Here is a 26,988-nt window from a genome sequence, read left to right on the forward strand (position 1 = left end):
ATTCCCTTCCACAATCACATCATCTAACTCCTCCTTAAAAGCTTTGGCAGCACCAACATCAGCACTAGCTGCCTCCCCACTCACCTTAACATTGTGTAGACTGAAGTGTTTTTTAAATCTATTAAACCACCCATGACTTGCTGTAAAGGTTTGCTCACATTCATCTCCTGCCTGCTCCTTCAGGCTTTGGAACAAGCTTCTTACTTTAGCCTGTAAGGTTAGAAGGCTTAAGGGTACACACTTCTGTGTTTGGTCTTCCATCCATATCACCAATAATTTTTCCATATCGTGAATAGGACCTTGTCTTTTCTTCGAAATTATAGTTCCCTTTATAGGTGTTGTTCCTTTCACTACATCACAAATACATTCCTTGTCCTTCAGAATGGTGGATATGGTCGAGTGCGAGAAACCTAGGTCACGTGAGATTGTTGCTACAGTTTTACCATTCTCATACTGCATTATTATCTTCAATTTCATCTCAAAAGTAATTGCCTGTCTCCTTTTCTTCGGAGCACCACCAGCACTCTCACTTGTACGCTTTCCAGTCATTATAAAGTCAATTAAATACGATAACGTAAGTACACAGCGCGATCAGTATAGGATACGATAGCCAAACACCAACTATGCGCTGTACTGAATGAGTGTACCCACGCGGTGACCCAAGCCAGCCACGCTCTCGCTCAGGACGGAAACGTTTCGGTATAGAAAATGTGCGCGTCATTTGAAAAAAATTTTGGTCACGACTGCAGCAGTCGTATGTGCGGATGGTCGTACGGTCAGAGCAGGTCGTAAGTTGGGTCAGTCGTATGTTGGGGACTACCTGTATATTGTTTTAATATATATCGCATTACTGTTGTCTTTGTTATAAAAAAGTCCCAGAATTATGGTTGGGGGAACTCCAGAAATGGTTGTGGAATGCATCCCCATAAGATTATGTATTCACTTCATGAGATTTTGAGTTATGTGAAGTTTTCACAGAACATAACCCTCGCTTTATTAAAATGAAATGGAAATTTGAATCCAGGGTTGCCAAGACAGGTCTGTCCCTACAACCACTTAGGCTACCTGATTTTCCTTTAAATACATTCCAAGATTACAGTTATGACCAAGATATTACAATGCTATATATATATGCAGTGAGGTCTCATTTATGCAGGTCTTGCATGCACAGTTAACGTTGGTTATCACTTAGGCACGAGTTTAAAATGTGACCATATTTGTAGTTTATTTGTGGCTTACACAGAAAGCCATGGGTAGCTAGGGTAGCGGTAGAGCATCAATTTAGTGATATTTTGCTTATATAGGTAAATTTGATAAAAAGGGGGCTTTGGGTCACTTGAATTACCAAAAAATCTGGTGCTTGAGAGATGGTAAGTGCTGGCAACATTGTTAGGGAGAGCAGGAACGATCAGCTGATACTGCTCTGTACTATAAACAAAGAGACTGCAATAGCTCATCTGGGATTGGGCATTTGAATTTTTGGGGAAAAATATTGATTTTTCGATAATGTTTCATCAACCCGGCACCAAATGAACCTAAGTAATATGGGAATTATTGTGAAATTGCATTCTGTCTTTATAAAGGGATCACAAGGTGAAGAGCGCCAGAGGTGGTGAGTTGTGTTCTCCCTCCCCGCTACCTCTCACAGACTACACACCCAAACATAGTTTTGTAGTTTTATATAATTCATATTTTATTCCTGTAATTGATTTCTTTTAATGTATTTTATAATATATATATATATATATATATATATATATATATATATATATATATATATATATATATATATATATATATATATATATATATATATATATATATATATATATATATATATATATATATCTCAAGGAATGGAAGAATATTTTCCTTATATATATATATATATATATATACAGTGTATATATATATATGAGAGAAAAATTCAATATATGAAGATAGTTGTATGTAAAACTGTACCAGGTATTCATGTTTTAAATACAGTATAACACTTACAATGAGCACTAGCAGCAGCAAGGGCAGGATACACAGGAGGGTAAAGGTTGTGGACATGACGGAGGATGGCCTTGGGTCAGGACTGCGGAACACGTGTTTGATCTCTGGACGAACCTGAAAATATAGGGGATAATTTGAAGAAAATGTTTTGACCCCAACTTATGTTATTTTTATGAAATTAGTTAATATTACTGATAATTTTTAGTAAACATGAGAAACATTATATTAATGAAGGAAAAACTCTTTTTGATTTTTGACTGAATATGACAGGATTATGGAATAAATATTTAATTCTTTAAATGTGGTTACACTTAACACTGGATTGGTAACATTTAAATGAGCTTGAAAATGCTTGATAAATGTGAAGTTGTTGTTGACTGACAACGACAATTGGACGACAAACAGAACATGATCACAAACACTCAAAATGCTAGCCTTCTGTTGAGGTGAACTAAAAATATAAACATACACCAGTCTCACCACAGTAGAAACCATTATCCTGGGTACCTTATAAGTGAAGTCTTGAGGTGAAGAAGGAGCAATGCTTCCAGGGAAAGTGAGGGACAAGTCAGCTATGTGCCAAAGGGTGGGGTTGCTGATGGATGCATCACCAATAATTAACTCTATGGAGTACACTCCACTGACTCCTCCAAACTCTTTCATGCTGTTGCTTACATCCTGAAATGAAGAGGTTATTAGAAACATGCTTATTTGATTCAACAAAATTGGTCAAACAGGCATCATATAATTCACTAAATGAGTAAACAAACAAGATTTAACAGTAAATATAAAAACAATCTATCACAGAAAAAATAACATCACCTCAATTATATCTCTAATATAAAAAATAACTTTCTTGTAAACTTACAATGTCAAATTTATAGATGTCATTTGAATCTGTTTCAGCAACGAAGATGATCTCACGCTTTGAATCAATATGAGTAATTTTGACAAATGCCTGATGTACTTCAGTAGGTCGTCCAGATGCCGTGTCTCGGACCACAAATCGCAGCATCACACGCTGGTGTTGATCTGCTACGAGGACAGCCGAGAGAGTATTGGGATACCTCACCCTGAAATAAATTACGAAAGAAAATGCAATGACTTAAGTGTGTACACACTTATTAAGTATGAATAAAACCATAAAAGCATTTAACAATTTGAGTGATTGCATCTCTGTGGATGCCAATTGCCAAAGGCGGAACAGAAAAATATACAAAGGCCGAGGACCCTGCATGTGGGTATGAAGGTATATAATTCTAGTTGTCTAGGATGAAAGGATAAAAATACTTTCATAAACTTTACATCAATAATTAAAGATTGTGAAAATTATAATGTTTAGGTACAGGTTCAACTTGTAAAATTTGTTTGTAAGAAAACTACATTTTCACCACTATGCTACGTTGCATGATCACATGATTAGGCCCGAGCCAAAACCCCTGTAGGTCAAGCCCACAGCCATGAAAATTAATGCAATGAATCACAGAACAGTTAAAATATGTTACATTAACATTTACCAAAGATAAATGTAAGCGAGTCTTCAGAAAAGTTGGTTAGGACACGCAGCTGACTTTGCTGCCACTGTTTCGGCATCTTAACCGACAAACAATTGTTTTCACACAACTCACTGCTAAGTTTTGAATTACAATATTAAATATCGCAAACAGAAAAAACAAATTTACTCTAAAAATTTCCAAAGTCTATATACGAGGTGTGATCCAAAAGTTCCCGGACTGGCTTAATAAAATCTTTATTTTTCCAGATATTGCAGTGAAACTTTAGTTGCCATTAAAATATTTTTCATAGGCCTCAATGCAGAGCTGAATCCCCTTCTCCCACTTCTGGAAGCAGATCTGGAAATCCTTGTTGGTGAGGCTGGAGAGCACCTTCTGTGATGTGTCCTGGAACTCCATTCTGTCCATGATCATCTTCCCCTTGAGGTTCAACCTGAACTTTGGAAACAGCCAGAAGTCACAGGGGACCAGATCTGGAGAGTATGCAGGGTGGGGGGCCACTGGGATGCCATGCTGTTTCCAAAGTTCAGGTTGAACCTCAAGGGGAAGATGATCATGGACAGAATGGAGTTCCAGGACACATCACAGAAGGTGATCTCCAGCCTCACCAACAAGGATTTCCAGATCTGCTTCCAGAAGTGGGAGAAGGGGATTCAGCTCTGCATTGAGGCCTATGAAAAATATTTTAATGGCAACTAAAGTTTCACTGCAATATCTGGAAAAATAAAGATTTTATGAAGCCAGTCCGGGAACTTTTGGATCACACCTCTTAAACACACCTAAACCAGCAATAACTGTATGTGCTGAGAAGTGGTTGTGTTAGTAAGTGAATGTCGTTGGCAAAATTTACTCTATGTTTTGTCTACAATTCTATGACATAAGTTCAAACAAAACACTACCAAAACCTAATGTACTGAAGAGAACCAAAGTAAAATCATGTTTACTCTGAAAATATCTTAAAAGGCAAGAAGTAGGAAGTGGTGGCTTAAGTAAAAAATTGCATTGGTTTTATTTGAGGATTGGATCCAGGCCTGTACAGTATAGGCTAGCTTAGGCTTAGGCTATTTTAACCTGAGAATGTCTAGGCATCTTAAAAAAGGAAAAAAAAAAAAAAAAATGCATTTGGCCCCAAGATATTCAAAGAAATGATCTTCGACCTGTATAAATATGTTGTAAGTCAGAGACTTTCGTAATTATACCTGAAACTGACATCTCTAGGGTTATACATATCAAATATGAAGAGAAAGACAAACTAATACAGACAGTCCATATACAAGCGGACTTCCATATACAAACAATAGCTCACCAGTCGCGAAACGAACCCTGGACCTCTGCTTGTGAACAGGGGTCATTACCACGGCACCACAAGGACAACAAAAGCAATCCTAGGCTTTGTTTTATTTTACACAAAGCAGTGTTACTTAAAAATAAGAGAAACGAACAGGTTTTGTGTGAAATAAAACAAAGTCTAGGATTGCTTTTGCCTTTGTTGACCTTGTATTGCCGTGGGAGCAACCCGTTCACATGCAGAGGTTCCAGGTTCGATTCCCGACTAATGAGGTATTGTTTATGTATGTATGTATGAAATAAAAAAATATTTTCAAATTACAATATTAAAAATATTACTTACTTCTGGAGATTTGGTGCTGTAGACTGGTCAGAATCAGCAGTTCCAATTTCCACTCCCTGGATGTCTATGGCAGTGAGAACTTTGAAAGTGAGTTGAGCAGCAGAATGACCCACAAGGCGTGAGTCTGAAGCATCTACACTAACCACCAATCGGTAAAATCCACGGTCAGGTCCTCTGGACATCACATCCAATTCATAGACACCACTGCAGGAACCATAGGAAGTGATGAGATATCACCTCTAAGTTTTACCATTATAAAAGTAAGCTAGTTTTAGATGGGACTTTATTATTCAAAATTACAATACATATGTACATACTTTCTTCAGCTAGTGGACAAATATTAATTTTAAACAATGCAGTGACTTACCGGATGAAAGTGATCTAAAATTGAATAAAAAGCTGAAATATAGGCAGTGAAGTCAATATGCAGTCTTAAAGTTGGTGGACTGGAGGCCCCCTAAGCCCCAAAAAGGTGATACAGTAGAATGATGACACTCTATTGGCCATTTTTTTAAACATTCGCGTTACTTATTATAGGTACCCCTCGACTTACGACAACCCGGACATACGACCGCAGTGGTCGTGTAAAATATTTTTCAAATTACGTATTTTCGAGTCCTGACGTTAGTGATCGCGCTGTGTACTGACAATTTTTTTTTGTAATTCCCTTTAAAATGGCTGGCAAGCATAAAAGTGTGAGTTCTCGTGGTGCTGAGAAGAAAGAGACACCCATTTTAGAATTTCTATGTATTATTTTCGCCTTTTCGACCTGTTCGTCGGGACGGTACTCCGTCATAAGTCGAGGAGAGACTATATTCCGAAAGTGCCCTCCGAGCCATAATTAATTTTTTAAAACCAAATATGCGTGATTTGGTTCAGGTTACTATTTGGTAATCTGAATTGTTATTGGAACAATTCGGGATAAGTCTTTTGTGTGTGGGTTGGCACCCGAAGACTAATCTCAAAGTCCCAACTACGTAGTTATATATGAATAGATAAAGTCTCTGAAATACATTACAGCTCCTCCCCGACTTATGACGGGGTTAGGGACCCAAATCCAGGTCGTAAGTCGAATATCCTTAAATAATACATAGAAAATCTAAAATGGGTGTCTCCTTTTCTTCTCAGCACCACAAAACTCTCACTTTTAAGCTTGCCAGCCATTTTAAAGTGAATTACAAATGAAAATTTTTTCTGTGTACTGACGTTGGGACTCGAAAATACGTGGTACGACTGAGGCAGGTCATAAGTGCGGGTGGTCGTAAGTCGAGTAGGTCGTAAGTCGGGGAGGAGTTGTATACAGTTTATAAAATATCCTAAATTTTTTTTTTATTTCACGCCATTTTCGATATTCCCGTGCGGTGTGACAATCACACGCCACCCTTTCCAGCCTCAGACACCCGCTGCTCCAAGAAGCCTCAGTCCACATGTGCCTACCGTACTGTGAACGCTACTGTGATTACCTCTTCTGTTTGTCCTCCCACGTGCATTCCACATGGCTCCGGGACGTAAGTCAGTCTCATCAAAGGCAAATATTACTAACAAAGACTCTTAAGTGACCAAGAGATCAAGAATAATGATAATCTTAAAAGAAAAAACAGTTTTATTGGACAAGCTCAGACGTGGTATAAGCTATGGCTCGAGATGTGGTGAAGACTGACAATTCATTTGTGTCTTTTGTCAGAATACAAGTCTTCAAGTAGAGGAATGTGGGTGGAAGAGGACTGGCTGGCCGGCGTGATTACGGGCAGACGCCGGGACAGCAGGGAGAGGCTGGCAATGAGGGTGTTACCGATCTCAGCGAAATATAATTTTTTAAATTTTCTTGTAAATAAACATTTTTTGTATATAACTGTGTTTACGTTTTTCCATTATTATACTACAATATGATTAGTTTCAAATAATGATGTTAGTAAATGCCGGTACAGTGCATCAGTGATCAGTGTGACCACTGGGCCGTGAGTGGAGAGCATAGTGTGGTTAAGTGCATGACCTACCTATTCTGTTTGGTGGCCACAGGTACAGTGATACCTAAAAGAGTATTCATGGTTTTGGCTTTTCACGGGGGTTTCAGTAACGTAATTCACGCAAAAAACACGGGATTATTGTATTGTGAAAAAAAAGTAAAAGAAATAATTTTCTAAGGGCAAACCTGTACAGTGGTCTCCCGGTTAACGAACACAATTCGTTCCAGAAGGTCGTTCCTTAACCGAAACCATTGTTTCAATGGGATTTTGGGTAATTAGTTCCAGCTCACCGAAAACTACATACAAACTAAAAATAAATGCAGTAAAGTACACTTACTTTGAGGTGTGTATGTAGAAGGCTCCTGGCTGATGATGATAATGATGATGGGAATTAGAAGTGGGGGTGGAGGAGAAGGGAGAAGAGAAGGAAGTGGAAGAGAAATCACCCCATGCTTGATGCCGTCATTTGACCCATAAAATTTTAAGTTCACTTGGTGTAATTCAAGATTATTTTTTTTAAATCAACACTGCACTGCACTATATATTGTCAATATGTAAAATAAATTTCAGAATGACCAATAATTGTACTGTAAAAATGTAAGAATAGTTTATGTTCAAGATAGAGTCTCAAGCAAGATGCTTCCCATCATCATCATCATCATCATCAACCAGGAGCCTTCTACATGCACACCTCAAAGTAAGTGTACTTTACTGCATTTATTTTTAGTTTGTATGTACTTTTTGGTGAGCTGGAACCAATTAGCCAAAAACCCATTGAAACAATGGTTTCGGAAAACGAATTTTTCGGTTAACAAGCAACCTTCTGGAATGAATTGTGCTCATTAACCGAGGGACCACTGTATTGTACTTGGGAGTTTTTGTATAATAAAAAGTAAATACTATTGACCTTAAAATATTTCTTAATATCTTAAAATATTTCTTAATATCAAGTGTACATGGCTTCAAATTGGCCTCAAAATGACCATGATATTGGTCAGATTTCAAAAGACTTTCGGGGGCACGCCTTAAAGCACCCCCCAAAACTCCCCAGCTGGGTGGGCTCGCTGTGCTCGCCATGTGCCCCCCCACAACTTTTTGGACCCCCCTTTTGAAATTACTGGATCCACCCCTGTTCTGGGTTAGGTAGGATATAAATGGTGCTGGGGTGGCCCGCAGAAAAATACCTAAATCATAATGCGGCCCATGACTGAGGAAAGGTTGCCCGTGTCTGGTGTACAAAAAACAGGACATGTTAGCACAGACACAGAGGCCCCCCTACTCTTCCCATAAAAGTTTCTGGACAGATTTGTTCTAACAACAATTTGAACAAGCCCAGTTGTAAGTTGAATCAGTTAGTGGCTGGTTCAGACAAATCTCAATTCAAAAGACTATAAGATAAATACTAGAGGTACTCCACAACTCCTGGATCTCCGCTCTATTACAGTATTGCAAAATTAAGTTGAAGAGAAAGACTTACTCAGCAGTTGAAAGAGGTGTGAGAGGTTCCTTTGATATGATAACCACTTCATCAGCAACTCTTGTCGCAGAATCAGCAGTCACCTTCAAGGGTCCCAAACTACTACCTTTAAGATCTGTCACTCGCACCTGGTGAGTACAGGAAAAATTGGCTTAATACACAATTCTACCAAATAATATCCACATCGGGGCCTGGGGGGCAAAAATGTAGTAATAATAGTAATTATAATAATAATTTATAGTAAATAAATTTGAAAAAAAAAATAAATAAATAAAATAAAATAAAATAATAAAACATAAATGATAATACTAATCACCACTGTAATAATAATAACAACACTGTAATAATAACAATAATAATAATAATAATAAACCAAAAGTAATACAAAAATGAAAAAAGATCATAAGTGAGAAACAATATATATATGTTGTGTTGTCAAAGTAAGAGAAACAATTGAAACCCTGCAATTGTGTGTAAATGAGACACAAAGTCAGATCAGCAACCTGGGACTTGGTCACAATTTTCGTGATGCCATATGGCAGCAGGGTCTACCATTAGACAACACATTATGCTTCCATGCACTAAGAAATTTTTTTTAGTCCTTTAGCTTAATACATTTAAGTACAAGTTGTATTCTAAAGTAGAGTAATATGTTTCAAAATTCTGGCTTTTTCAAAGGGAAAAATCATAGGCAGGCAATTTGAAAAGTTCACACAGGTTACAGCGTTAATACAAGTTTAAAGTTAAACCAAACAATCGCAACAGTGATTTGCCAGAACAATTGGTGCAGAGCACTTCCAGGAATACAAGATTTCCGGGAAACGAGACGACTCTCTCAAAGCCGAAAAAATCCCCCATCCCCAGAATTTTTCCGGGTACCATAATTTTCCAGAATGATGCATTATTTCATCACTTAAAGCCGGAAAAATATCCCAACAACTTTTCATATTTAAAACCCTAGTTAATTTAGGACCGAATTCAATTTACGTCCTTATTTCATTCGTATTACGACCAAAATATAATAAAATTAAATTTTCATATAAATAATAACTAAATCCCGATGTATTGTATAAAAACAAAAAATTACTGTAAAAAAAATTAAGAGCGCCTTGCGCAAAGAAACTGCCTGGCTAATGAGTGGTAAACAACAGTCGGAGCTTGGCGTGAAGCATCTGGAACAGGAACAGGAGAAAAACTGCCTCAGGTTTCTTACAGCATTTTTGCATCCCTATTCAACATGAGCTAGAAAGCAAGTGATGGTAGTGTTGTTTCAAAAGCTAATAGAAAGTGTATAAGCTTAGCCGAGAAACAAGATGTGTTAAAACGATATGAAAAAGGTGAGAGGTCTGTGGATATTATATGGACCAAGCAATGAATATATTTTCTGAAGTGGATCCATTAACAGAACAAAGCATAAAAACTTAAATAAATGCAAATGACCTCCATAAAAAGATGTATAATGAGAAAAGACAGCAGCTGTGCAAGGTTCTTTCGACAGTTTTATTATTCGAAGACCTAAACCATCAACTTCGGCTTCACCATCAAATTCAGCATCATAAGCAGCTTCAACATAAGGTTCAGTAACATTTTCAGCAACAGCTTCAGCCAGAGTTGAACCTGATGACTTCGTCATCTGAGTAAAAACTCGCAAAATATTCATTGGCTGTCCTTATGTTTTTGACTTTACCACCATTGGTGAGTAGAATTTTTGTTTTAAATTCGTAAATATTATTTAAAACATATATGAACAGTAAATAAGTGTTGATTTCATATTCAAAAGTGGAAAAATGATGATATGTTTTCACATGTATGCACTTACTGTTCATACGTTGGCGTTCCCAATCGTCTCGCCTTATTTCTTTACCATTAGTGGTTAGCTACTTCAAGTGTTCCATTTATTAACATTAAATAACATTCCATAAAACATACATACAGGTACAGGTTGTACCTCTCTAGTCCGGCATTCTGTGGTCCGGAAACTCCCGTGGTCCGGAACGATTTTAGATTGTCCAATAGGTAGATAGGCAGCCTCTTCTTTTTTTTTTCTTTTTTTTACTAATCTGAATTATTATTATTATTATTATTACAGGAGTATTAAATTTTTGCCCCTCAGGCCCCAATGTGGGTCAGTGACCTATGCCCAGGTGGGATAATCCCCTTCGGAAATTAAGGTTTGTTTACATCCGGCAGTTCGGCTGCTCTCTCTCTCTCTCTCTGCTTGTCTATACAGAGTACAACATTTAACCCTTCAATATATATGAGCAGTAAATAAGTGTTGCTTTCATATTCTTATGTAGAGTAATAATATGTTTTCACATGTGCGCACTTACATACGCGCAGTCTCACTTTTTTTTACCATTAATGGTTAGCTACTTATATTGTTCCACTTATTAACATTAAATAACATTACAGATACTTTAAACAACCATATTAATTTTATACAGCTAAAATCAGGTCTTATTTTTTGTTTTATATGTAGAACCAATCAGTCACTGGTTTCGTAAGCTTTAACATAAACAATGCCGCAGCCGCCTCTGCCTCTAATATTCCACGATTATTAATAAATTGTATTGTTAATTTTGCACACACAAACATTAATTCAATAAAACAATTTCAGAAACATTAATTAAAATATATATGAACAGTAAATAAGTGTTTTCATATTCTTATAAAAGTAATGACGATATAAGTTTTCACGCAGCGCATTTCACACACACGCTCTCTTTTTTCTTTACCATTATCGTTACTTTATTGTTCCATTTATTAACATTAAAACAACATTAAAAAACAACCATATTAATTTTACTACAGCTACATACGTCTTATTTTCTTAATTTTCTCGTGTAGAACTATCGTCCCGGACTCCCGGCTGTAAACACAGATGAAAACAATGGCGTCCCATCTCCTCTTGTGTGACCATATTATTATTCATTTATATTGTATAAGGTCATTCAGACACATTATTTAAATAATATAGTTTGCAATTTTCATTAATTGTATTGTATTGGGGGGAAAAGAGGGTAAAAAGCCACACAAAAGATATGAAAAGGTCACACTTGGGAACACATCTCATTATTATTGCTTTATTTTAATGGTAATTAATGATTCGCGATAAGACGATTCACTTTACACTGCAATATTGAAGGACACATTAACGTCGTTATTCGAGGCCTTACTGTAATGGGCATTTTCTGGAACTTCCGAGAAAATTTTTCAGTTACCCGGAAAATTTCGGGGCTGAGGATTTTTTTCCGGCTTTGAGAGAGTCGTCTCGTTACCTGGAAATCTCTCATTTCCAGAAGTGCTTTGCACCAATTGTTCCGGCTAGCTGGGATATCACCGTATTCGCTTTTCCGGACTTACACGTTTTTCAGGCTGGGCTCTACTGTATATATATATATGTGTGTGTGTATGTGTGTGTGTGTGTGCACACCCAGCTTGAGGTAGGAGTCATTAATCACCTTTAACATTATAAAAACAATATTTACACTCACCTGCACTTGGGGAGCTTCTGCACTTACAGCGACATTGCTTGCTAGAGTGATTGCTACTGGCACATGGAACCTTAAAAAAAAAAAATCACTCGTAATAGTCTCTTACATCTGTTAATGTAAAATTCACATATGACTACTTAAAATACTAGATGCATGACTATCATTAAATGGTTTAAGACAGGTTTCTAGCTCCTAAAGCTAAAAGTGTGACATGTGGACATCAAGTGTGAACACCAATGTTCAGGAATAATCATGGATTTCATACCCCAATTCAAATACATTAGTTTTTTTGTGATTCTGATCATATTTGGCACATCATTTCTTTCCTAAGCTTTCCTTAAACTATTGTTTCTTTAAGTACAAGGTAATCCAAGTCAAGTTTACACATTCCTACCTCTTTTGAAAGAAATGTCAACAGTTATCAATCTTATAATTTCTGGTCAAAATTTAATTTTTATTAGTTATACACACAGTAATAACCCATTTTCCTTTTAAATTATACTGGAGAAACACACTGCACTGACAATTTATTCCCAGCATTACACATTAGGACAATAATGATCACAGTGGATTAACAGTTTAGTCACTCTTTAAACATAGATATTTCCTTTGTTTTATGGTGATGGCTCATACAACACTATAGTAACTAAACCCCTACCAACCCTCTGTTTGTGTCTGGGTTTGAACTTCTGTTTCTTGGACTGAGAGTCCAGTATACCTGTAATTTCAACTGAACTATGACACCCACTAATAATGCAATACTATTTGATCTAAGTATTCTGCTTTTCTTCTTAAAGCACATGAAATATTCTACAGTAATGTAAAAAACACCATAAGATATATTTAAGATCACATCAAGTGGAGTAGAGCATACAAAACACATATACAATATATAGAAGTTATTGTAACCAAGAAAATTCAGCACGAGAACCTACTTGTTGTTTGTGAACATGGACACAGCCTCCAGGAGGTAGTATACACCTTTGGACAACTGGACAGACTTTCGTGACATGAGGTAATTGGCAAACTTGACAGCTTGGTCAGGCTTTATCGGAGGGGTCTTGTTTGAAGTTTCTGCTAATTTGTAAGCACCACTTAGGACTAATGCTGTGGGAAAATAATTTGTATTAATTATTAAAACTGTATTGCTCTATTTACTCAATAAAGGGAATAAGGTTGAAAATAACTACTGTACTGAAAATCATATTTCATTATGAAAAACTTGAGATACCAGAGTTTTCTAATTACCCCCCAAAAGTACTAACAGACCAAATGTGATCTGCTTTATTCATGACATCCTGTTTTGCAGGGATTTTACTGCAGTACTTAAAATGGCCCAAAATGGTTAACTGTGTGCTCCAGAAACACCCCTATGAGATATTCCAGAAAATAAAATCTGGGGGTAACCCCCCGATCAGTCCAGATTATCAAGAGTTTACAGATTTTATATAAAAAAAGTGCATATTAACACAATTCAATCCTAAACCAAATGAAATATTGGAACTTCTCATTTATATTGGTTCTTGAGATACTGTACTGAAATATAGATAATACATGGACAATGGTTTGACTGGAACAAGTTTTTTCTTTTAATGTATAAGGTAAATAGAATGAGCAACTAAAATAAAGTAATACACATCCCTGTACTATATTAGATGGCATTTTCCCTATGTCTAGTAAAATATTTAATAAAATAGCACCCTGTAATTTCATGAGGTTAGTGCACTCATATCACACCCTAAGCCAAATAATTTCATAAGAGAGGAAAAAAATTGTGGATACAAACTGCAGATGAGCCAAATAAATTTTCCCTATTCAACTGTTTATGACGAGTTACATCATGAGGTGTGCTGGAATATGATGTACTTTAAAGCTGTTAAACAATGATGAGTGATATGACAAACTGTTAAAAGGAAAAGTGGATGAGAAAAGGAAGCCAATTCATCATGGTACACACTTAAGCATGAGAAGGAAATACTGAACTGTATACACATGATAGTGCCTGCATAGAATTAGTAAACTCTGCTTTTGACAAGAAAAAGGAGTCAAAATAAATATTACACAGCATATGAAACATTGATAAATACAAAGGTCTTGCCTCACACAAGTTGACTCTTTAGAATAAAGCCTCAATCCACAAGACAGGATCTCATGCCCAGCATTAAAACAAACTAAAGAATGGAAAACCAAGCACAAGTACAAGATATGGGTCAAACAATATACCTGTTATAGAAAGGCCTCCTTCAAACTGAAGCATGCGGCCATCAACTTCATCTGCTTGTACTATGGCATCCTCGATCCTCTCAAAGATACTGCCAACCTCACCCTTGAGCTGTGCCCCAACATGAAAGGCATAACCAAGGCTGCAAGAAAACTCAATATTGGTATTCACTTCAACAATACATGCCAAATAACCTTCCTAAGGTGACTTTTCTACATAATAATACATATTTTTACATACTGTACTGAAATACAGTATTTATTCTATTTTGTAGTCTTTGAAACCTATTCCTGCTTACAGCAATAAGACCAGAATTACGAGCACTCTCCTCTTTCACACACATACGGAAATGATTGGCCCACCAGAGATTTTGTGGTGATGCAATTAAATACACAATCTGGTTAAAACTCGGTGGAATTTCTTTATTTTATATTTACAAAGTAAAATGCAAACACAGACACAGAATCCATAAAATAAGAAAATTGAGGAGCATGGGTGCGTATGTGTAAAGGCAGTGGCTGTAACTACATTGCCAGCTAGCCACACTCCCTATCCACGGCATACACACACACACACGTCTCCGAATCAGCTGTGTGACTGCCCGGCTGAACTGCATTGCTATGTTTTTTACCTAAATTGTGTGCTGTTGTATTTCATAATATGCTATGTACGAAACTTATAGTTTATAATAGCAATTTTTTTCATTGTTGATAAGCAATTTGAAATTTGTTCAAATTAGGCTCAACTTTTGCTCACTAAATTGTTTAATTTTGAACCACATCTTTGAAGTACAGAAGTTTGAGTAAATATATCAATCCTTAAACTTCGAAACCGTTTATAACAAACTTGACTATTGCTATTAGTGTAATACGGAGTACAGCACTGTACTCGGTGTTTACCACCCTACAGTTTGAGCCTATTGTTCGTGCTCCCTGCTTTGTTGTTATCCCTCGTCTAGTGATAATTTCGCTTAACGTTTGGTTTTTAGGGAATACAACCACATCGTTAAACTAGGGATACCTGTATAATTAAAAGATTATAAACCAATCAAATATTTTTTAGAGAAGCCCCATCTCCTTGATAAACTTGAAGACACCACCCTCACAAAGTTTAGGAGGTTCTAGAGCTTAAATGAAAAAGAAAAAAATAATAATTAGCAACAAAGTGGCTGGCATTCTAGAAAAAGTTACAGGAAAAATATGTTCAAGTGTAAATGTAGCCATATTTACTGCAAAACTTGGGTTACGTATCTTTGTACAATAGAAGGGATATAATAAACAGATGATTGGAAAAAAAGTAAATGTTAAAGACTGCAAAAGAATGAGTTGTAAAAGGAGGTAAACACAGAAGACATCAAATATTTGGATCAGGTATTAGATTGACAAAGAAGTGGTTAACAATGTGATGTGTAAACAGAACAATACAAAAAATCTAACCTCAATACACTATCATCTTTCTTGAGGGCCATTTGAGTGGCACGGAGGACCTTAGCAGTGTCCAGCTCCACCCCAAGATTGGTAGCAGCACTGACTGCATGGAACAGCTCCTGGGATGAGGCTCCTTCTCTGATGGCCTCACTCACTGCCTAAAAAAAATATAAGGTATACAGTTAATAAAAACCAGGTAAAATAATGATAGAAGTATAATTCAGAAGTGGATGGTTGGGAGAAGTGAGATCAGAGAATGATAAAAGATTTTAAGATGAAAGAAGAACAGGTCTCCCTTGATATACATAAGGGTCCTATTCCTTAACCCCTACACCCTGGTTGACGTTCCGGAACGTGTGCCTTTTTGCGCCATTGTTCGAATGCCCAGCGCCTGTTATAAGGTTCCAACATGACTATTTGGTGGTCACGCCACACGCACGGTGGCGTGGGTGGGCTCAGTGCGGTTAGTATGCATTAGCCTGAAACCATGGAGAGTTGTCTCTCAAACTCTCACGCTAAAAGTAGTTCAGTACAATGGTCCCTCGGTTAACGAACACAATTCGTTCCAGAGGATCGTTTGTGAACAGAAAATTTCATTAACCGAATCCATGTTTCAATGGGATATTGGGTAATTGGTTCCAGCTCACAGAAAAGTACATACAAAGTAAAAAAAAATGCAGTAAAATGACTAAAAATTTTAATATAAAACTTGGAAAATTATTGAATAGTACAACCTTCTTGATATTTACTCAAATAGGAACGAATTTAAGCCCTAGAACCGATTACTGTATTGGCGGACAAATATTCCAGCTGGTGAGCAAGCGAAAACATGTTGAGAGGAATTCGTAATGAATTCGTTAACCAAATTTTTTTCATTAACCGAATTGAATATTCTTATGGAAGGTAATTCGTTAACCGAGGGACCACTGTAATTGTAATGTAAAAACGTAAAAATACTCTGTGTTCAAGAGAGCGACAAACAAGATGTTTCCTCCACTTTAAACAAGGTTAAACAGACTCTTAGGTGGGTGCGTCAAGTGGCTGATGGGCACACAAAAAACTAGTTCTCTGTACTGCATATATTATCAATATGTTAAATAAATGTTAAAATGACTAGCAATTTTAATATAAAACTTGTAAAAATGATAAAGAGCACAACCTTTTTGATATTTACTCCAATGGAAATGAATGTAAGCCTAGAACTGATTACTGTATTGGCGGACTAGCCTATCAGCTGATGCGCAAGCCAAAACATGTTGTCGCAAGGATTTCGTTAATCGAAGTTTCGTTCATTAACCGAATTGAAGATCCTTATGGAAGGTAATTCGTTAATTGAAATTTCGTTAACCGAGGGACCACTGTAGTTGTATTGTAATGTAGTATTATTGGAAAATAATGCTATGATTATGTTAGAAATGTATTTACTTGAGGAAATATTATTCCGATAATTATTTATATGCATTACTTGCTCTACCAAACACAAAGACAGCCAGACACCCTGGCGACAGTCTGTGTGTGTGTCGCCGAGGAAGGGCATGAAGCTCAAGTCCGAGTCTTCATGATAAAAATAAAGCGTTAGACCGAGTGAATGTTGGCGCATCCGTGCGTATGGTGTGTGAGGAGTTTGGGATCAAGTCCAGCACATTTTACGATGTAAAACAGAATTGGGAAAAGATTCGGATGCGGTTTTCAAGTCTAGAGGACGCTGGCAGCTCAAAAAAAATAGCAGAAAAGAATTAAGCCTGCAAAATTTACTGATTTAGATCAAGCTGTGTACAAGTGGGACAAGCAGGAACATGCGTCAACGTACATGGCGTGGACAGAACAGTACAATACAGCACTCCAGTGTTTAAATGTAAATACTTTGTTCATATAAAATTCTTTATTTTATAAAAGTGTACAAATTACTGTACAGTACAGTATACTGTACTGTAGTACAGAACATAAGTGCCTCCATTGTCACCTACCATGATGCTTCATTCTTTGCCTGCAGTGCTGGTAAGTGTTACTTTTTGACATTTAGTAATTACATGTACACATATATGGGTTGATAATTTTTTGTTGTTGTATTTTTGTAAGGGGAGTGCCCCGATAAGTAGGAATTTGAAATAACTCGAGTTATCGAGGGTTTACTGTACAGTAAACCTTATTCTTCACGGGGGTTAAATTCCAAGGAATGGCGCAAATAGGCAAAACCGTGAATAGCAACTTATACTACCTTAGTGCATTACTGTATACCTATACCAAACAACTGACCAGCCACGGCAGCACTCATCCTCTCTTTTATCTTATCTAATAATTCAACTTTCTTTGTCAGGGTCATCACTGACTTCTGCCTTTTGCATTTCACTCGACTAGCACTGACACTAGGCAGTCTTTTAGGGTCCAATTCACACAGAAACACTTAAGTTTTGAGAGTACAACACGAGATGCTGCATCAAAGGCAATGATTGTGCGTGAACAGAAGGAGAGGAGATGCTGTGGACGTGTGGGGTGGCTCATTGCGCTACAGGGAAAGACCTTGCTTACCGCGAATCGTCGAAATCGCGAATTGCAGGGGTCTACTGTACAGAGAAAATTATCTAATTCTACAACAGGTTTACAGTGCGCCCCCCCCCCCCAAAAAAAAGAAGAAAAGAAAACCTTATTGCTCACATAATACTGCACAATACTTATCTCTGGCTAATTATTCTTACCTGAATTGATGAAACAGAAGCTGCTATGGGGCACCCAAGAGCCTTTCCGGCTGATGATGCCAAGAATAGTGTTTCAACAGTTGCTCCATCACCAGCTGAACTCTTGACAAAATTACACACACCCTGGTAACATATGTATGCTTGTTAAACACAGTCAGCAATTACAGTATTTGTGACAAAAATGCAAAATTAAAAATTAGCTTATAATAAGAAAAACTCGACATTTACGTCTCATAATCTAATCAAGAGATAAACAGCTGTTTGGAAGAATGACTCCGTGTAGAGCACTTAATTACGAGTATACAGTACTGTACTATACACAGTATTACACACATAAAAAGAAATCAGTTAGAAAATATTGCATTAGACTGTACTGTACTACCATTACCAACTAATTAATAATACTGTACAGTATTGTATTTATCTTATTTTAAAATTTTCTGAAGCAAAAAATATCATCACCAATAGATCACAAAAAAAGAACAACCATACTGTACCTCTGCATTGGGAATCTCTTGCCCTAAGTGCTTGTAGCCAGCCGAAGCATAAAGAACCTGGGCAAGGTCTGAGAGTGACCATGCTGGGTCAAGAACAAGCTTGAGCCTCTCCTTGTCCCCAGGGGTGAGGTATGTGGATGGGGATAGGGCTGAGCTCACCCCTAATAAGGCCAAAATTACTAATGCCGCTGAAAACAAAATGAAATTTTTTTTTAAATACATGCACAACACACCTAATATGTTGTTTATAACGGGCACATAAAATTACCCGGTACGCCAATGTAACCTCTTTGATTTCCTAATTGAATACTGCATAGGGATGGACATTAATATGACTACAGTATTGTAATGAATGAAAATGAAAGAAAAGGAGAATAATGACTGGGAATTTAACTGCTATATTCTATAATTTATCAATCAAATTAATCAAACTAACCAATCTAGGTTAGTTTGGTTCAGTTTATGAAAGATGGATGTAACAGTACTTGACAAGAGTCCAGCCTTAGCAGCAGCTTAACGTATTTTTTCCATAGATGATGAAAACTTTCTTACCTTGAGAAAAATACATTAAATACATTTTGTGCAATATCAGTTTTGATATGTAAAATTGGCAGAGGAACACGGCAAAGACAACCTTGCCATTAACACCATGTTTTGACTGTAGGAATGGTTGTTTGTGCAGAAAGGAATTTTATTCTATTTTAGAAGAATAAAATGAGAAATACCATACCTGTAGCATTTCAGGTTAGCTTGGGTTTGGTAGGTTAGAGCAAAATAATGCAAAAAACATTCTTCCTGTATCTTATAGTTTTCCATGGCAAGAAAACTTTTCCCTCTACTGTATAGTATACACACTTCATCAAGTTGCTGCCGAATATGGACCACTGTTGTCAAGTATTTTCATATAATTTAATTTTAAGTTATTGATTAATGTGCACAATTGTCATCCTGTGTTACCTGAATTTCTTTGGTTAAGGTGAAGAACATGGTTAGCAGTAGAACTAACTTATGTAATTGAAGCAAAATTTCTGGAGATATTACAGCTACTCCCTGACTTACAACCACCCGGACATACGACCGCCTCAGTCGTACCAAAATTTTGTCAAATTACCGGTACGTATTTTTTAGTCCCAATGTCAGTGACTGCGGTGTACTGACAAAATTTTCGTTTGTAATTCACTTTAAAATGGCTGGCAAGCTTAAAAGTGAGTTTTGTGGTGCTGAGAAGAAAAAGAGACTCCCATTTTAGATTTTCTTTGTACTGTATTATTTAAGCATTTTTGACTTACGACCTGGATTTAGGTCCCTAACCTCGTCGTAAGTCGGGGAGCAGCTGTATTTGAATGACGCTAAACATGAAAATGGAAATGACGATGCAGAGAACCTAACCCAACCAACCTAACTTCCTAGCCAGACCCCCCCAGCATATTAGGCAGAAATAACTAAATTACCATATTTTACGGCATATAAGAAGCACCCCCCATTGTAGCAGGGAATACCAACTTGGAGTTTTCTGAGTCTAATTAAGGTAAGGTTTAGGGTTAGGTTTTGGATTATTCTGACCTTCATTTTTAAAGCAAATTACTACATTTTGTGGTTTTCCCTCACCCAAAACCCCTATTTTTTTTGGGGGGGGGGGGCCTTTCTCTGAGAGTAATCATGAGCGGGAAAAATGCCATAGAAGAAACGTGTCTTAGAATTGTCTAAACTACTGATTCCAAAAACTTAAAATCCTAATAGTCGCCGGATGACCTAAATGATACTCCAGTGAATGAGTTGCTACAGCATCAAGTGAGGTTCCTCATAACACCATCTGTGAGGGAATTACTACACCACATGATGCCCCTCATAACACCATCCGTGAGGAAATTACTACGCCATGTGATGCCCCTCTTAACACCATCTGTGAGGGAATTACTACACCACATCAGGCCCCTCATAACACCATCTGTGAGGGAATTACTACACCACATCAAGCCCCTTAAAACACCACCTGTGAGGGAACTACTACTCCACGTGATGCCCCTCGTAACGCCATCTGTGAGGGAGTTTCTACACTATGTGTCTGCTGTTCAACACCTCAGCTCACATGATCTACGTGACCTCCGCTGTAAACATTAATCTGTATGTTCACTGTATGTTCCTTCACCTTTCTCCAATGAAGGCTTTTGTTAAACCACCAATGTATGTAATAAGTCATTTAAGTCCAATGTATATTTTCAGCCTTCGGGCTGCAGAACTTTTTCAATAAACCGCTTATTATTATTATTATTATTATTATTTTTATAATTTTACCAAAAATTTACATTTCACTTGTTGCCACTTAACGAATCTCATTAATTTTATTGCTGCAATTGATAATTTTGACAAATCAAAGACCCTTCTTCAGTGGCATTTCCGGCACTAATTACGTATAAGCAAGATACAGTATTTAACATTTTATTATGTATTTTCATACATGGCGGAACACACCCAGAACATCAAACCACTGTGGAGCCCCCAGGTTAGGTCGATTCAAACATGTTTTTCAATGATTTTTTTATGTGTTTTGAACACTTTTTACCTTGACTTTTATAGCAAATCTCAGATTTTGAGATGGTGTGAGGGGGGGGGGGCTTATTTCAGAAACTATGGATTTGGGCAAAATTTCACTTGTTGCCACTATACAAAATCGAAGTTGAAACTATGTTTTTCCAAAGGTTTTTGATGTTATGAACAAATTTTACCTTCATTTCTGGTGCAAATCAATAGGTGTTCAAAACACATCACAAACTATCAGAAAAACAAAACCCTAACCTAACTCCACAGTTGTTCGATGTTTTGCGTGTGTACTGTCAAGTACGAACCTACATAATAAAATGTTTAGTATCTCGCTTAAACATAATTTGTGCCAGAAATACTATTGAAGTATTGCCTTAGAATTGTCAAAATTACTGATTGCAACTAAAAAAATCACGAGATTCATTTAGTGGTAATAATTGAAATAATACCTTGATTTGTGTCAGAAATGAAGGTCAAATTTGTTCATAACACATCAAAAACCATCGGAAAATCAGTTTCATTTCGATGTCGTATAATGGCAACATGTAAAATTTTACCATTAATGTACTTTAGTTTCAGTTATCTGGGGAATCTTAGGAATTTAGGTTAGGTTAGATATAGCTCCTGGGTTCTGTGGCTATGTTAGGTTAGGTTTGATATAACTCCTGGGTTCTGTGGCTATGTTAGGTTAGGTTTGATATAACTCCTGGGTTCTGTGGCTATGTTAGGTTAGGTTTGGATATCTAAATACTGTACAGAGATGACCAAAACTAAAATTTTTACCATAAAAACAAAAATTTTCTTCCAAAATTTTTTCAAGGTCAAGGTATACTATTTGACTAAAGTGAAGCTATCAACTTTATATGATAATAATATGATAATGACTTGTAACCTGCAGAGAATTGGGTATATTCTTACTACTAACACACAAACTCTGGGAATGTGTCAACCATACAAAGTTGAAAACCTCTTCTTGTCAGATCAGCAAAGTTAAGGATAATTGGATCTGGTTAGGTTAGGTTAGGAACACCAGATGCTGTTGGCATTTAGATTAAAGGAACCTACTGAAAAGACGTAAGGAAGTAAATATTAAGTCAAATAATTCAAGAAATGTGAAGGAGCCGGGGCGACCATCAGCGGCGGCCAATGAGAGCGCCGTTGCGTGGCCCTCTCCACCAATCACAGGCCGCAGTCCCCGGCGTCTGCATAAACAAACCTGTTAACCTTCCTTCTTCGCCTCTTTAAGGCTCTAACCACCAATTATATTAATGTTTCTGGCACAATAAGAAACAGAACAACGATCATATTTAATGAAACACGAATAAACTGTCACACCGCAACAATAATTCTCTGGTAGGAATATTTTACCTCGACTCATGGCTCTATCCCGTCGGTGGAGTGTCAACAGACCAACTAGGAAGGGAGGGGAGTGATAAGTGGAATGATAAGGAGGATATAAGTGGTCGATTGATATCATAAATTATCTTAATAGTTTCATGTAGTATTAATAAATAGGTGATGAATTACTGATTCATGATTTTAATAATTGTATGTATTATAAAATTTTAATGAATTGCACAAAATATTTGTTAAATTAAAACCTCCTTTCCTTATGCTTCAAGTAATTATAATAAATAATATTCACCAAATAATATTCGTGTTACCGAGATAAAGTATGTGTTTCTTGTAATGCCTCATGCATATCTTATATTTGTAATACCTTTGGAGGTGGAGACACCGTGTTACAGGTGTCCCGCAGTGTCATATTGATGTATATGAAAAACTTTGTTTTATATATATACAGTATATATATTTGTTGTCAGATTGAAAGTATAGGCTATAGAGTACACATTTTAGGTGTAATGACCACAGTCGTACACGTCACATCGTAAAATCAGACGATTCATATTACGCTCAATAGCCCACACAATATGTAGCTATGCCTTCTTTATTGAGTCTCACATCTAAGTGTCCGTTTTCCCATTGTTCCTTAGCTTAGGTGCCGTCCATTTTCTCTGACTTCCTGAAACAAACTTCTCTTTAAAGTAAATCTGAATGTGAGAGAGAAAAACTTTGTTTTTAGTCAACTTAGATATGTCTGATTACAGTTAAAGCATACAAGATCATTTGTGAGTGATGTTGAAAGCTTTAACTGTCTTTATTGTTCGTAACACTTGTTAAGTGAGTGTCGAGTCTGCCTATGAATGGCATCCGATGATATTGTCCCTGGGGATAGCCATGAATTTCTGAGTACTACTGAAATTAGATCATATTGATGCCAAAACATCAGAGAATCTGATGATTGTAGTTTATTTAGTGTCAGTTGTCTATTCAAGAAAGCCATTAATCTCCTGAAAGAACATGTCAAACTTCTTATCTCCAAGATCTCAACCTATACCTATCGAGGGTCCTTGTCTAGAAATTTCGCTTATGTTGGGAGAATGAAGTTAACAGCGTGTGTATTTCACTTTTTTCAGGCAAGTTCAATCTCTGATTAGATTATAAAAATAGACGTCAGAAATTCACCTGACCCATGGCATTGATTTTCATAGTTAAATGTATAGCAGCTGAGTTGAATGTAATATCTTGTCATTGCGTGATTAGCCTTTCTGGCATGGGTAATGCACAGGCCTGAGCTGCCAGTTAGCCGTATATAAACTGGTGCCCAAGGAGTAGCATCACATCTCTGACGCTTCTCCATCATTATCTCAGGTATGTGTACGATTCTCCGCCCGCCATATTAAGTCAGTTTAACTTAGTGAATTTTGTGAATAACAGTGTTCATGTTGTAACAGTGAAATTATCATTTACCCAGTGAAAGAATTAATGTAATGTAAAAATCGTTTGTCGTTGCTTGACGAAAGATTGTTGGCGATTGAGTTATTTTTGTCACATCTCTGACGATTTTCCATCATTATCTCAGGCACAGTGTGTGTGTTAGCTGAATACTCAACAGTCACCGGGGGACCGGTAGCTGCACACCAGACACCAGCTGGCTACCTCGCAAGATGTCGTTCAATGGGCACAATTAAATTGTGCGAGTCCGCACCCTGGGAACTAGGCCTGAACTCCCCCTGAAGTGTGTCGGACTACAACCGACCCTAACAGCGTGATGACACCAGTGTGACACCCTGGGGCACTCCTTACAGTTATATGGGCCAAAGTATTATTGTTGTATATGATTGGGGATAATTAGCAGAAATATAGTTATCCCATGATGAGTAGTGAACCCATAAATATGGATAGTATCAATAAATATGTAATGTGAGTTGAGTACATCAACTGAGGGAAAAGTGCCATGTTGTTCATTCTGAACGAACATATTATAAATCATAAGTTAGCTTGGGATATTGTCAAGTGTGTCATAGAACCATCTGTAGTGAAAATGAAATAATATAATGATTGTTTAATGTTGTAACCAAGAATTGAAGATTTATTTTGCTACTTGTAAAAGTAAGACCTAAGGGTCCAGTATACTGCCCGATTCTGGGGTCACTACTTTTAAGGGTGTACTGCGCACATCATTGTCATCCTTAGAATCCCTTTAATTCATATTATGCTACATAACAATCAAATCCACCGCGCTTGTAGAATCTCAGAAAAACGGGAAACGTTGATAAAGGATAACTCACCTACTGAATGTTCATGAATTGTTTGATGAATTGTACTCAGGTACGGGTATATAATATTAAGTGTATGTACTCATAGCATTAAGGAGAACTTAAGGTATCTATAAGATGGTTGGGAAAGTCCAATTGATACGGACTAGTGTACTATAAGGGCTAAGTGTAGATCGTGTTTGAAGGTCATACTATTTACGTCTGTGAACGATTAGTGAACATAGCTACCGCAGATATCAGATGAAAATACATGAGAACAATGATCTGGAAAAAGGATAAATGTATCAGACCTATGTGAAGTGTTGGAAGTGATCCAGAAACTTTGCTTCAAAGAAAATATCTTGTATACCCACGCCATGAAAATATGACTCTAGGCTTTGTTCAGGTTGGCGCCGAGGCCGCCTCCTGCCTGCCGCGTTGATATTATAACCCAATGAATTTCCCCAGGAACTAGCAAACCAGAACCTTACTTTAGTGTGTAATTTTGGATTAAGATGTATAACTATAAGGCATATACAGTATACTGCCAAATTCTGAGGTCACTAATTCTAAGGGGATAACTTAAGCAAGCTATGGAAGTAGGAGAGACAGTATGGGTGAGGAAGGAATTTTCCATCCCTGGGACCAGTAGGAAATTAAATGCCAAGTGGAAGGGTCCGTATACTATAAAAGAAAGTATACGAGGTGATGCTGCGTATGAGTTGACTAACCCATTGGATGAAAGTGAGGTGATAAAGAGAGTGGCTGAGAAAGTAAAGAGGTGTGTAAGTAGAGACATGTTTGTTCAGCTGAATTAGCCCCTTCTTTCACCTTATGATTCTTCCTCGGACTCAGGTTCAGATGAAACCGACGATGAAAGAGATAGCGGAAGTGTGGAAGATTCCATGCTAATAGATCCCCTGTGAGACAGAGGAGACCAGTAGTTAGAATGGATTTGTAGGACATATAGTTCCAGAATGTCACGTCGATTGAATATTTTTGGCTACACATTATGATAGAGTTGATTTGTTTAATTATACATTTTTTGGTGGGGGGAGACAGTTGCTCAGGTGGTTTGTCAGAATGCTTATTGAAGATCGGCCGTTAGAAGTGGTATCTATAATGAACTAAAATTTTTTTGGGGGGTTGTTGACTTTGTCAGCTGTCATGAAGTCACCCCGACATTGAAAATACCAGCTCAAATGTCTGGGGTCCGCCCCCTGCCACCTCAGTGTAGGGCGAGGGGACCACCGTCTAGGAGGTGTACTTCGTGCAGACAGCCAAGGCCCTCTACCTGTCATTGGAGGCTTGCAAGTGCCTCAACTTGGTGCCTGTCGACTTTCCGCTCCATAGGCGTGCTGTGGCTGCCGTGGGCAATGGAGGGGGGCAGCACATTGCCGACGACCTGCCTCCGAACCCTGGACCTGAGAGCAGTCGTGTCCCTCCTAGGCCAGTTGAGATGCCCTTACCTCCTTTGGAGGAGAATGTGACCAGGTTGGAGGCATGGCTGCTCACGCACTTCTTCATCCACCGCATTCAACACCAGCAGGTTCCCACTGCCAGTCATGACTGGTCCCCCTCACCGTATCCACCTGACGCCCGGCACGACCCCCTATGCCTGTCACACACCTGCTCCCGTTCCGAAACACTGGGAAGCGGAGGTGAAGGCCCAGTTGGAGGAGGACGTCAGGAGATGCGTCATCCAGCCAGTGCCTGCTGATGAGGCTACGGATTGGTGCGCCAGGATGGTCGTGGTGGCCAAGGAAAAAGGTCAGCCCAGGCGCACTGTAAACTTCCAACGCCTCAATGCAAGCTGTCTGAGGGAGACGCACCACACACCTGCACCATTCGACATGGTGTCCGGGGTGCCAGCGCACTCGTTCAAAACCGTCGCCGACGCCTTCTGGGGATTTCATCAGGTGGAGTT

At 37.7% G+C, this 26,988-nt stretch overlaps 1 protein-coding gene across 2 annotated transcripts in view; it reads right to left on the bottom strand.

Moving 5' to 3' along the window:
• LOC121857890 (dolichyl-diphosphooligosaccharide--protein glycosyltransferase subunit 2-like) overlaps positions 1-22,893 on the bottom strand; it is a 35,298-nt gene extending 12,405 nt beyond the window's left edge. For both annotated transcript variants that reach the window (XM_042354129.1, XM_042354128.1), the window contains exons 1-12: positions 22,831-22,893; positions 18,922-19,109; positions 18,425-18,547; positions 15,738-15,886; positions 14,304-14,443; positions 13,016-13,187; positions 12,081-12,150; positions 8,587-8,714; positions 5,143-5,346; positions 2,867-3,071; positions 2,506-2,676; positions 1,999-2,112 (exon numbers count right to left, since the gene is read on the bottom strand). In XM_042354129.1, coding sequence (XP_042210063.1) covers positions 1,999-2,112; positions 2,506-2,676; positions 2,867-3,071; positions 5,143-5,346; positions 8,587-8,714; positions 12,081-12,150; positions 13,016-13,187; positions 14,304-14,443; positions 15,738-15,886; positions 18,425-18,547; positions 18,922-19,109; positions 22,831-22,840 — 1,674 coding nt within the window. In that variant the 5' untranslated portion in view covers positions 22,841-22,893. The remainder of the gene's footprint in view (positions 1-1,998; positions 2,113-2,505; positions 2,677-2,866; positions 3,072-5,142; positions 5,347-8,586; positions 8,715-12,080; positions 12,151-13,015; positions 13,188-14,303; positions 14,444-15,737; positions 15,887-18,424; positions 18,548-18,921; positions 19,110-22,830) is intronic.
• Positions 22,894-26,988: the final 4,095 nt, after the last annotated feature.

The sequence above is a fragment of the Homarus americanus genome, unplaced genomic scaffold (assembly GCF_018991925.1).
Source record: "Homarus americanus isolate GMGI-L3 unplaced genomic scaffold, GMGI_Hamer_2.0 scaffold6354, whole genome shotgun sequence".
NCBI classification, from domain to species: Eukaryota; Metazoa; Arthropoda; class Malacostraca; order Decapoda; family Nephropidae; genus Homarus; species Homarus americanus.